This window comes from Salvelinus sp. IW2-2015, linkage group LG23, assembly GCF_002910315.2.
Source record: "Salvelinus sp. IW2-2015 linkage group LG23, ASM291031v2, whole genome shotgun sequence".
Classification (NCBI taxonomy): Eukaryota; Metazoa; Chordata; class Actinopteri; order Salmoniformes; family Salmonidae; genus Salvelinus; species Salvelinus sp. IW2-2015.
The window spans coordinates 19,216,729-19,229,290 of NC_036863.1; the positions used below are offsets into that span (position 1 = coordinate 19,216,729).

Sequence of the window (12,562 nt, forward strand, 5' to 3'; positions counted from 1 at the left end):
TCCGTATCTAATGAAATCGCAACAGAGTTGTCTGCTTGTGTCCACTAATATTGTAGGCCTGGTTAAGTGGATTTCTTAAACTGTTTTTCTCCTCTCTCCGCAGGCCTCAGTCCGACTGACACCAGCCACCTTGCTCTACGCTGGGAAGTCTCCAGATGGACACCACATCCTGGTAATTGACCACTCTGTCCAGTCATTGTAGCATATTTTATGGTTATTTCTCATCATATTAGGCCTAATACATGCTTTGTCTTCGTGATTGATGACTGCCTTGAAGATTACTTGATAAGTGATATATCTTTATACACACTTTAAAGTGGTCTATAGAGTAAACAATTTGTCCGACATCTGTCTTTTTACCGTATGCTGCTTTACGAATGTCATCTTGCGAGAAGGTTTACATGTAGCACTCTATCACTGGAAATATCATTTGATAAGACTAGAGGTCGACCGATTTATGATTTTTCAACGCCGATAACAATTATCGGAGGACCAAAAAAGCCGATACCGATTAATCGGCCGTTTTTAATTTTTTTAAATAAATTTTATTTATATATATATATATATGTGTGTGTGTGTGTGTGTGTGTGTGTAATAATGACTATTACAATAATACTGAATGAACAATGAACACTTATTTTAAACTAATATAATACATAAATAAAATCAATTTAGTCTCAAATAAATAATGAAATGTTCAATTTAGTTTAAATAATGCAAAACAGTGTTGGAGAAGAAAGTAAAAGTGAAATATGTGCAATGTAAAAAAGCTAAATTTTAAGTTCCTTGCTCAGAACATGAGAACATATGAAAGCTGGTGGTTCCTTTTAACATGAGTCATCAATATTCCCAGTTAAGAAGTTTTAGGTTGTAGTTATTATAGGAATTATAAWACTATTTCTCTCTATACCATTTGTATTTCATAGACCTTTGACTATTGGATGTTCTTATAGGCACTTTAGTATTGCCAGACTAATCTCGGGAGTTGATGGGCTTGGAGTCATAAACAGCACTGTGCTTAAGCATTGCGAAAAGCTGCTGGCAAATGGAGGAAAGTGTTTCGAATGAATGCTTACGAGCCTGCTGCTGCCTACCACTGCTCAGACTGCTCTATCAAATATCAAATCATAGACCAAATTATAATAAACACAGAAATACCAGCCTCAGGTCATTAATATGATCAAATCCGGAAACTATAATTTCAAGAAAAAAAAAGTTTATTCTTTCTGTGAAATATGGAACCGTTCTGTATTTTATCTAACGGGGGGCAACCCTAAGTCTAAATATTGCTGTTACATTGCACAACATTCAATGTTATGTCATACTTATGTAAAATTCTGGCAAATTAATTACGGTCTTTGTTAGGAAGAAATGGACTTCACACAGTTCGCAATGAGCCAGGTGACCCAAACTGCTGCATATACCCTGACTCTGCTTGCACAGAACGCAAGWGAAGTGACACAATTTCAGGCACCGCATTGATTATATGCAACGCAGGACAAGCTAGTTGAACTAGTAATATCATCAACCGTGTATAGTTAACTAGTGATTGTTAAGATTGATTGATTATTAAAAAAACAGTTTAGTGCTAGCTAGCAATTTACCATGGCTTCTTGCAGCTTGCACTCGAGTAACAGATGGATTGCAATATAATTGGTCATAATCGGCATCCAAAAATGACGATTACCGATTGTTATGAAAACTTGAAATTGGCCCTAATTAAACGGCCATTCCGATTATTCAGTCGACCTCTAGATAAGACTATACTACTTTAAATAACCTGGGTCATATCTGAAGATGTCAGATTTTTCTCTGGTGTAAAACCGGTTTGACTGGTAGTGAAGTTCAAAATTCAAGGGGATTCCTTTATTAGCCTAGTCATTGAGATCACTTTGTCTTGCACTGTATTGTCCATGTTGTGTGCGTCTCACCCTTTCATCCTGTGTCTCTAGAGCAGTGCCAAGTACCTGCACAAGGAGTTGCCTGTACGGATCGCCCACCGTATCAAGGGCTTCCGCAGTCTGCCCTTCATCATTGGCTGCAACCCCACCATCCTGCAAGTTGTGAGTTCCTTCTGTTTTATTAATTTCTTCTCTCCCTTTCTCCCTCTTGGTGTTGAGGTCTCTCTCTGATGCTTCTCTCTTTGGCAACATGTCTGGTTTACCTTTCTGGTGTAGTAACGCTCCTTTGCGATTTGCCAGACTTTCGGGACGAGCCTCTCATTCCAATCATTGGACATGTATGGGACAGGAGGGCGCCAGAAACAGCATTGAGTCAGTGCCAATGTGCCGATCAAAATACACTGAGTATACCACACATTAAGAATAGAACTTCTCTTTCCATGAGACTGACAAGGTGATCCCTCATTGATGTCACTTGTTAAATCCAATTCAATCAGTGTAGATGAAGGGGAGGAAACGGGTTAAATAAGTATTTTTAAACCTTGAGCAAATTGAGACAGTTGAGACATGGATTGTGTGTGTGTGCCATTCAGTGTGAATGGGCAAGACAAAATATTTAAATGCCTTTGAACACACCGGTTTGAGTGTCAAGAACTGCAACACTGCTGTGTTTTTTCACGCTCAAGTTTACCATGTGTATCAAGAATGGTCCAACACCCAAAGGACATCCAGCCAACTTGACACAACTGTGGGAAGCATTGGCGTCAACATGGGCCACCACTCCTTTGGAATGCTTTCGACACCTTGACATATTGAGGCTGTTCTGAGGGCAAGGGGGGTGCAACTCAATATTAGGAAGGTGCACCTAATGTTTGATGTACTCTGTGTAGACTGACCTTTGACAGTCATTCATTGAGAATGCACTTGTTACAAAACACTAGAGCTGGGCGACGTGTATAAAAATCAAAATCTCAATAAATTGTTGGAATTGAAGCGATAAACTTAATGTTCTAACTCAGCAAAAAAAGAAACATCCTCTCACTGTCAACTGCGTTTATTTTCAGCAAACTTAACATGTGTAAAATATTTGTATGAACATACAAAGATTCAACAACTGAGACATAAACTGGACAAGATTCACAGACATGTGACTAACAGAAATTGAATAATGTGTCCCTGAACAAAGGGGTGGTGTCAAAATCAAAAGTAAGTCAGTGTCTGGTGTGGCCACCAGCTGCATTAAGTACTGCAGTGCATCTCCTCCTCATGGACTGCACCAGATTTGCCAGTTCTTGCTGTGGGATGTTACCCCACTCTTCCACCAAGGCACCTGCAAGTTCCCAGACATTTCTGGGGGGAATGGCCCTAGCCCTCACCCTACGATCCAACAGTTCCCAGACGTGCTCGATGGGATTGAGATCCGGGCTCTTCGCTGGCCATGGCAGAACACTGACAAGCAGTATGGCTGGTGGAATTGTCATGCTGGAGGGTCATGTCAGGATGAGCCGACAGGAAGGGTACCACACGAGGGAGGAGGATGTCTTCCCTGTAACGCACAGTGTTGAGATTGCCTGCAATGACAACAAGCTCAGTCCGATGATGCTGTGACACACCGCCCCAGACCATGACGGACCCTGCACCTCCAAATCAATCCCGCTCCAGAGTACAGGCCTCGGTGTAACGCTCATTCCTTCAACGATAAACATGAATCCGACCATCACCCCTAGTGAGACAAAACCGCGACTCGTCAGTGAAGAACACTTTTTGCCACTACTGTCTGGTCCAGTGACGGTGGATTTGTGCCCACAGGTGACGTTGTTGCCGGTGATGTCTGGTGAGGACCTGCCTTACAACAGGCCTACTAGCCCTCAGTCCAGCCTCTCTCAGCCTATTGCGGACAGTCTGAGCACTGATGGAGGGATTGTGCGTTCCTGGTGTAACTCGGCCAGTTGTTGTTGCCATCCTGTACCTGTCCCGCAGGTGTGATGTTCAGCTGTACCTATTCTGTGCAAGTGTTGTTATACGTGGTCTGCCACTGCGAGGACGATCAGATGTCTGTCCTGTCTCCCTGTAGCGCTGTTTTAGGCGTCTCACAGTACAGTAATTGCAATTTATTTCCCTGGCCACATCTGCAGTCCTCATGCCTCCTTGCAGCATGCCTAAGGCACGTTCACGCAGAAGAGCAGGGACCCTGGGCATCTTTCTTTTGGTGTTTTTCAAAGTCAGTAGAAAGGCCTCTTTAGTGTCCTAATTTTCATAACTGTGACCTTAATTGCCTACCGTCTGTAAACTTTTAGTGTCTTAACGACCGTTCCACAGGTGCATGTTCATTAATTGTTTATGGTTCATTGAACAAGCATGGGAAACAGTGTTTAAATCCTTTACAATGAAGATCTGTGAAGTTATTTGGATTTTTACGAATTATCTTTGGAAGACAGGGTCCTGAAAAAGGGACGTTTATTTACAGTTATAACATTAATGTGCACCACAGTTTTTGTTGCTATCCGTTAAACTACTGCTACTTGTTTGATGGTTGTAGCCATCAATTGGTCCATTAACAAGCACCCCCACAACATGATGCTGCCACCCCCGTTCTTCACGGTTGGGATGGTGTTCTTCGGCTTGCAAGCCTCCCCCTTTTTCCTCCAAACATAACGATGGTCATTATGGCCAAACAGTTCTATTTTTGTTTCATCAGACCAGAGGACATTTCTCCAAAAAGTACAATCTTTGTCCGCATGTGCAGTTGCAAACCGTAGTCTGGCTTTTTAATGGCGGTTTTGGAGCAGTGGCTTCTTCCTTGCTGAGCGGCCTTTCAGGTTATGTCGATATATGACTCGTTTTACTGTGGATATAGATAATTTCGTACCTGTTTCCTTCAGCATTTTCACAAGGTCCTTTGCTGTTATTCAGGGATTGATTTGCACATTTAGCACCAAATTACGTCAATCTCTAGGAGACAGAACACGTCTCCTTCCTGAGCAGTGTGACGGCTTCATGGTCCCATGGTGTTTATACTTGCGTACTATTGTTTGTACAGATGAACGTGGTACCTTCAGGTATTTGGCATTTGCTCCCAAGGATGAACCAGACTTGTGGAAGTTTACGATTTTTTTTCTGAGGTCTTGGCTGATTTTCTTTTGATTTTCCCATGATGTCAAGCAAAGAGGCACTGAGTTTTAAGGTAGGCCTTGAAATACATCCACAGGTGCACCTCCAATTGACTCAAATGATGTCAATTAGCCTATCAGAAGCTTCTAAAGCCATTACTTTTTCTGGAATTTTCCAAGCTGTGTAAAGGCACAGTCAACTTAGTACATGTAAACTTCTGACCCACTGGAATTGTGATACAGTAAAATAATCTGTCTCTAAACAATTGTTGTAAAAATGACTTGTGTCATGCACAATGTAGATATCCAAACCGACTTGCCAAAACTATAGTTTGTTAATAAGACATTTGTGGAGTGGTAAAAAACGAGTATTAATGACTCCAACCTAAGTGTATGTAAACTGTGTGTGTATATATAACTCCCAGTAAATCACAAACTCTTTATTATGTAACAAACAAAGGCCCCTCACTCTATGCCTGTGGAATTGTAATCAATTCAATTAAGTCATTAGTCTATCAGCATACAAAATTCTGGCTTGAGAACTAAAAGTTATTCTATAGAGCTAGAGTTGATGGGCCATCTGTGACATTGGAGGTTTTCCTTTGTTCTCTAGCTGCCATGTGCAGTGTTAAGCTTTTTCTACTCCTCCCACTGTCCTCTCCTCCCTTCCCATGGCCTATTTACCTCATCTAAGCGTATTTAAAATGGATGAACTTTTACCTAGATTTTTCTCCCACAGCACCGGGGTGCTTTTGTGTAATGAAATGGTGCCTGGAATGTGTCGTAAAGAAGCATGTATTGTCTCAGAATATTCTCCTTCCAACTAATAAATAAGAATAGCAAACATTTGTGTGGGGAATTTCATATTAGTAGTTTCGACACCCTTACCAACAACTCATAACCAGTGATTCACAAATGACTGTACATAATAATTTTTAATACATTTTTTTTTTTAAAGATGTGGTAATATTATCCATTCACTCAAACAACTTGTCAGACTCCAGCCACCCTAGTCATAGACTGTTCTCTCTTACTGCACGGCAAGTGGTACCGAGGCTTCTAAATAGCTTCTACCCCCAAGCCATAACTACTGAACATCTAGTCAAATGGCATTTTATTGTAAGGTCTACACCTGTTGTATTTGGCGCATGTGACTAATACAATTTGATTGGAACTAGTCAGGATTTAAGCAGTTGTGCATTTGAGACATATTGGAAGACTAGGCTATATCCTCTTAAACATCCTCTCTGTTCTTGGACTGTAGGCCAGGACACTATGGGATGTGTTGAGGCCCACTTATGGGGGCATGGGAGGGGAAATTCTAATCAACACCCCTTGTCTATTTCCCTCTCCTGCAGCATGAGCTCTACATTCGAGCCTACCACGTGTTGAGTGACTTCCCAGCAGTGAGTATTCACGAACAGCCACACAGAGAGGGGTTGGGTTGGCCAAGTTCAAGTGCTTGACCACCAGGGCTTCCATATTTCTCTGTCTCAGTTTCTGTGGAGCTGGAGAGGCTGTCAGACTGGCATGCATGCAACTCCTACCGGCTGACTAATGTATTTGTTTGTCTGAAAGTGTCATTGCTTGGCTGAAAAGTATAGTATTTTGAATGGATATTTTGATTCTATAACGGCAAGAATAGCAACAAATACAGCTGAGATAACAATGACCACTTAAGTTGAAGAAAACATGAGTCACTGTCATTTCCAAATTTGTTTCCCCTTTCCAAGAAAAGTAGTACATACAGAGGATATATATACAGAGGATGGCAACTTCTTGACTACAGTGTCTTCGGAAAGTGTACAGACCCCTAGACCTTCTCTCAATTTTGTTATGTTACAGCCTTTATTCTAAAAATTCCTCAGCAATCTACACACACTGCCCCATAATGAGAAAGCCAAAACAGGTGTACAATTTTCTTTTTTAGCAGATGTATAAAAAAATAAGCCGTTTTAATTTACGTAAGTATACAGACCCTTTCCTATGGGACTCAAAATTGAACACAGGTGCATCCTGTTTCCATTAATCATCCTTGATGTTTCTACAAATTCAATTGAATTTGTAAATTCAATTGATTGGACATGATTTGGAAAGGCACACACCTGTCTATATAAGGTCCCACGGTTGACAGTGCATGTCAGAGCAAAAACAAAGCCATGAGGTCGAAGGATTTGTCCGTAGAGCTCCGAGACAGGATTGTGTCTAGGCACAGATCGGGGGAAGGGTAGCAAAAAATGTCTGCAGGATTGAAGGTCCCCAAGAACAGTGGCATCCATCATTCTTAAATGGAAGAAGTTTGGAACCACCAAGACTCTTCCAAGAGCTGGCCACCCGGCCAAACTGAGCAATCGGGGGTGAAGGGCCTTGGTCAGGGAGGTGACCAAGAACCCGATGGTCACTCTGACAGAGCTCCAGAGTTCCTCTGTGGAGATGGGAGAACCTTCCAGAAGGACAACCATCTCTGCAGCACTCCAATCAGGCCCTTATGGTAGAGTGGCCAGATAGAAGCCACTCCTCAGTAAAAGTTTGCATAAAGGCACCTAAAGACTCTCAGACCTTGAGAAACAAGATTCTCTCGTCCGATGAAACCAAAATTGAACTCTTTGGCCTGAATGCCAAGGATCATGTGTGGAGGAAACCTGGCACCATCCTTACAGTGAAGCATGGTGGTGGCAGCATCATGCTCTGTGGATGTTTTTCAGACTAGTCAGGATCGAGGCAAAGATGAACAGAGCCTGCTCCAGAGTGCTCAGGTTCGCTTTCAAACAGGACAACGACCCTAAGCACACAGACAAGACAACGCAGGAGTTGCTTTGGGACAAGTCTCTGAATGTCCTTGAGTGGCCCAGCCAGAGCCCAGACTTGAACCCAATTGAACATCTTTCGAGAGACCTGAAAATAGCTGTGCAGCAATGCTCCCCATCCAACCTGACAGAGCTTGAGAGGATCTGCAGAGAAGAATGGGAGACACTCCCTAAATACAGATGTACCAAGCTTGTAGCCTCATACTCAAGAATACTTGAGTCTGTAATCGTTGCCAAAGGTGCTTCAACAAAGTACTGAGTAAAGGGTCTGAATATTTATGTAACTGTGATATTTCAGTTTTATTTTTCATACATCTGCAAAAAAAATTAGACCTATTTTTGCTTTGTCATTATTGGGTATTGTGTGTGTTTCTTTTTTTTCCCTCAAACAATTTTAGAATAAGGCTGTAACGTAACAAAGTGAAGGTGTCTGAATACTTTCCGAATGCACTGTATATTCAGTTATTTTTAATGGTTGTATGGGTGTGTATGTATATTAACAGTTGAATCCAGCCCGTTCTGTAAGTGAATTTTACTCTAGTGGAGAAATTGTCCAATTTATCTGATAGGAATGGAATTCATCTCAACTCTGATTTTGATAATGGTCAGATTTGATCTGATTTCACTCTGCATCGTCTGTCAGATCAAGGACCAGGAGATGGAGGCTCGCTACAGTAAGCTGGTGCAGCAGCTCCTGGACGACCACAAGGACGTAGTAACTCTGCTGGCCGAAGGCTTCAGGGAGTGTCGGAGGCACATTCAGGTAATGGCCATATGTAGATATTCTAAGTTGGTTATTGGAACTGTGTGTTTTGTAATGTGACTGTAGGTTTTAAAGAATGGTGTATTCCTGGCCTTAAGAGTGTGTGTATTTATCTTCCAGGATGAGACCCTGGTCCGTAACTTCCTAGACACCACCCTCACCTCCCGCCTGGGGATCCGGATGTTGGCCACACACCACCTTGCCCTGCATGAAGAAAACGTATGTCTCGCATCCACTTTCTAGTCGTTAATTGCTAACAGATGAAAAACGGTTATTATTGAGGAAAGGAACATGTATGGTATTATTACAGCGGGGAGAACAAGTATTTGATACACTGCCGATTTTGCAGGTTTTCCTACTTACAAAGCATGTAGAGGTCTGTAATTTTTATCATAGGTACACTTCAACTGTGAGACGGAATCTAAAACAAAAATCCAGAAAATCAGATTGTATGATTTTTAAGTAATTCATTTGCATTTTATTGCATGACATAAGTATTTGATACATCAGAAAAGCAGAACTTAATATTTGGTACATGAAGCTTTGTTTCAATTACAGAGATCATACGTTTCCTGTAGGTCTTGACCAGGTTTGCACACACTGCAAGCAGGGATTTTGGCCCACTCCTCCATACAGACCTTCTCCAGTCCTTCAGGTTTCGGGGCTGTCGCTGGGCAATACGGACTTTCAGCTCCCTCCAAAGATTTTCTATTGGGTTCAGGTCTGGAGACTGGCTAGGCCACTCCAGGACTTGAGATGCTTCTTACGGAGCCACTCCTTAGTTGCCATGGCTGTGTGCTTCGGGTCGTTGTCATGCTGGAAGACCCAGCCACGACCCATCTTCAATGCTCTTACTGACGGGGGAAGGAGGTTGTTGGCCAAGATCTCGCGATACATGGCCCCATCCATCCTCCCCTCAATACGGTGCAGTCGTCCTGTCCCCTTTGCAAAAAGCATCCCCAAAGAATGATGTTTCCACCTCCATCTTCTTCACGGTTGGGATGGTATTCCTGGGGTTGTACTCATCCTTCTTCTTCCTCCAAACACGGCGAGTGGAGTTAGACCAAAAAGCTCTATTTTTGTCTCATCAGACCACATGACCTTCTCCCATTCCTCCTCTGGATCATCCAGATGGTCATTGGCAAACTTCAGACGGGCCTGGAATGCCGCTGGCTTGAGCAGGGGGACCTTGCGTGCGCTGCAGGATTTTAATCCATGACGGCGTAGTGTGTTCTACATGGTTTTTCTTTGAGACTGTGGTCCCGCTCTCTTCAGGTCATTGACCAGGTCCTGCCGTGTAGTTCTGGGCTGATCCCTCACCTTCCTCATGATCATTGATGCCCCACGAGGTGAGATCTTGCATGGCGCCCCAGACCGGAGGGTGATTGACCGTCATTTTGAACTTCTTCCATTTTCTAATAATTGCGCCAACAGTTGTTGTGCCTTCTCACCAAGCTGCTTGCCTATTGTCCTGTAGCCCATCCCAGCCTTGTGCAGGTCTACAATTTTTATCCCTGATGTCTTACACAGCTCTCTGGTCTTGGCCATTGTGGAGAGGTTGGAGTCTGTTTGATTGAGTGTGTGGACAGGTGTCTTTTATAATGGTAACGAGTTCAAACAGGTGCAGTTAATACAGGTAATGAGTGGAGAACAGGAGGGCTTCTTAAAGAAAAACTAACAGGTCTGTGAGAGCCGAAATTCTTACTGGTTGGTAGGTGATCAAATACTTATGTCATGCAATAAAATGCAAATGAATTACTTAAAAATCATACAATGTGATTTTCTGGATTTTTGTTTTAGATTCCGTCTCTCACAGTTGAAGTGTACCTATGATACAAATTACAGACCTCTACATGCTTTGTAAGTAGGAAAACCTGCAAAATCGGCAGTGCATCAAATACTTGTTCTCCCCACTGTATATGTACTTTTTAACCCTTTTTGGGGGGTAGGCACAACAGGCGGTGGTCAGGATGATGAAGCATATTTGCCAGGTCTGGAGACTCCCTGACTCAGGGTAGCAGTGTGTTAGTTAGCTGCCTAGTACCAGATACTCCTGCCAAGATTTATGCTTTTGTTACCCAACAACACTTAGGCCTAAATCTCTCACGCTATTTGTTGTAATCCACTCCTTTCACAGCTCAGACCTGGTTTCTTTCTGGAACATTGGTCAAATGACTGTTTACTGTTTTGTGAGATTACTTGTCCTATTATGCTAATACATTCTGGCTATTGAACAACATTGCGCATTGACCTGAAATTTGGCAAACCATCCTCTGTTTAGCATGTCAGTAATAAAGCTTGTGCATCTCCTCTTGTATACCTTTCATCTTTCTTTGCAGCCTGATTTTGTGGGCATCATCTGCAGGCGACTTTCCCCCAAAAAGATAATTGAGAAATGGGTTGATTTTGCAAGGTGAGTGGTGTGTTTCGTTACCTTATTAAATTGTTAGTTTAGAATAATCTCACTACTTCTGGATTAGAACATGCAGTTGACATACACTTAGGTTGGAGTCATTAACTCGTTTTTCAACCACTCTACAAATGTCTTGTTAACAAACTATAGTTTTGGCAAGTCGGTTAGGACATCGACTTTGTGCATGGCACAAGTAATTTTTCCAACAATTGTTTACAGACAGATTATTTCACTGTATCACAATTCCAGTGGGTCAGAAGTTTACATGCACTAAGTTGACTGTGCCTTTAAACAGCTTGGAAAATTCCAGGAAATTGTCGTGGCTTTAGAAGCTTCTGATAGGCTAATTGACATCATTTGAGTCAATTGGAGGTGCACCTGTGGATGTATTTCAAGGCCTACCTTAAAACTCAGTGCCTCTTTGCTTGACATCATGGGAAATTCAAAAGAAATCAGCCAAGACCTCAGAAAGAAAAATTGTAGACCTCCACAAGTCTGGTTCGTCCTGGGGAGCAACTTCCAAATGCCTGAAGGTACCATGTTCATCTGTACAAACAATAGTACGCAAGTATAAACACCATGGTACCATGCAGCCGTCATACCGCTTAGGAAGGAGACGCGTTCTGTCTCCTAGAGATGAACGTACTTTGGTGTGAAAAGCGAAAATCAATCCCAGAACAGCAGCAAAGGACCTTGTGAAGACGCTGGAGGAAACAGGTACAAAAGTATCTATATCCACAGTAAACGAGTCCTATATCGACATAACCTGAAAGGCCGCTCAGCAAGGAAGAAGCCACTGTTCCAAAACCACCATAAAAAATCCAGACTACAGTTTGCAACTGCACATGGGGACAAAGATCGTACTTTGGTCTGATGAAACAAAAATTAGAACTGTTTGGTCATAATGACCATCGTTATGTTTGGAGGAAAAAGGGGGAGGCTTGCCAGCCGAAGAACACCATTCCAATCGTGAAGCACGGGGGTGGCAGCATCATGTTGTGGGGGTGCTTTGCTGCAGGAGGGACTGGTGCACTTCACAAAATAGATGGCATCATGAGGCAGGAAAATTATGTGGATATATTGAAGCAACATATCAAGACATCAGTCAGGAAGCTAAAGCTTGGTGGCAATGGGTCTTCCAAATGGACAATGACCCCAAGCATACTTCCAAAGTTGTGGCTAAATGGCTTAAGGACAACACAGTCTAGATATTGGAGTGGCCATCACAAAGCCCTGACCTCAATCCTATAGACAATTTGTGGGCAGAACTGAAAAAGTGTGTGCGAGCAAGGAGGCCTACAAACCTGACTCAGTTACACCAGCCCTGTCAGTAGGAATGGGCCAAAATTCACCCAACTTATTGTGGGAAGCTTGTGGAAGGCTTCCCAAAACGTTGGACCCAAGTTAAACAATTTAAAGGCAATGCTACCAAATACTAATTGAGTGTATGTAAACTTCTGACCCACTGGGAATGTGACGAAGAAATAAAAGCTGAAATAAATCATTCTCTACTATTATTCTGACATTTCACATTCTTCAAATAAAGTGGTGATCCTAAGTAACGTAAG

General features: G+C 42.4%; 1 protein-coding gene across 1 annotated transcript in view; it reads left to right on the forward strand.

The window, feature by feature from the left end:
• The window catches only part of bckdk (branched chain ketoacid dehydrogenase kinase), a 40,712-nt gene that overhangs the window by 2,646 nt on the left and 25,504 nt on the right, over positions 1-12,562 (forward strand). Inside the window, exons 2-7 of the mRNA XM_023967698.2 lie at positions 104-172; positions 1,953-2,063; positions 6,370-6,417; positions 8,462-8,581; positions 8,702-8,800; positions 10,921-10,994. Of these exons, the coding sequence (XP_023823466.1) occupies positions 104-172; positions 1,953-2,063; positions 6,370-6,417; positions 8,462-8,581; positions 8,702-8,800; positions 10,921-10,994 (521 nt within the window). The remainder of the gene's footprint in view (positions 1-103; positions 173-1,952; positions 2,064-6,369; positions 6,418-8,461; positions 8,582-8,701; positions 8,801-10,920; positions 10,995-12,562) is intronic.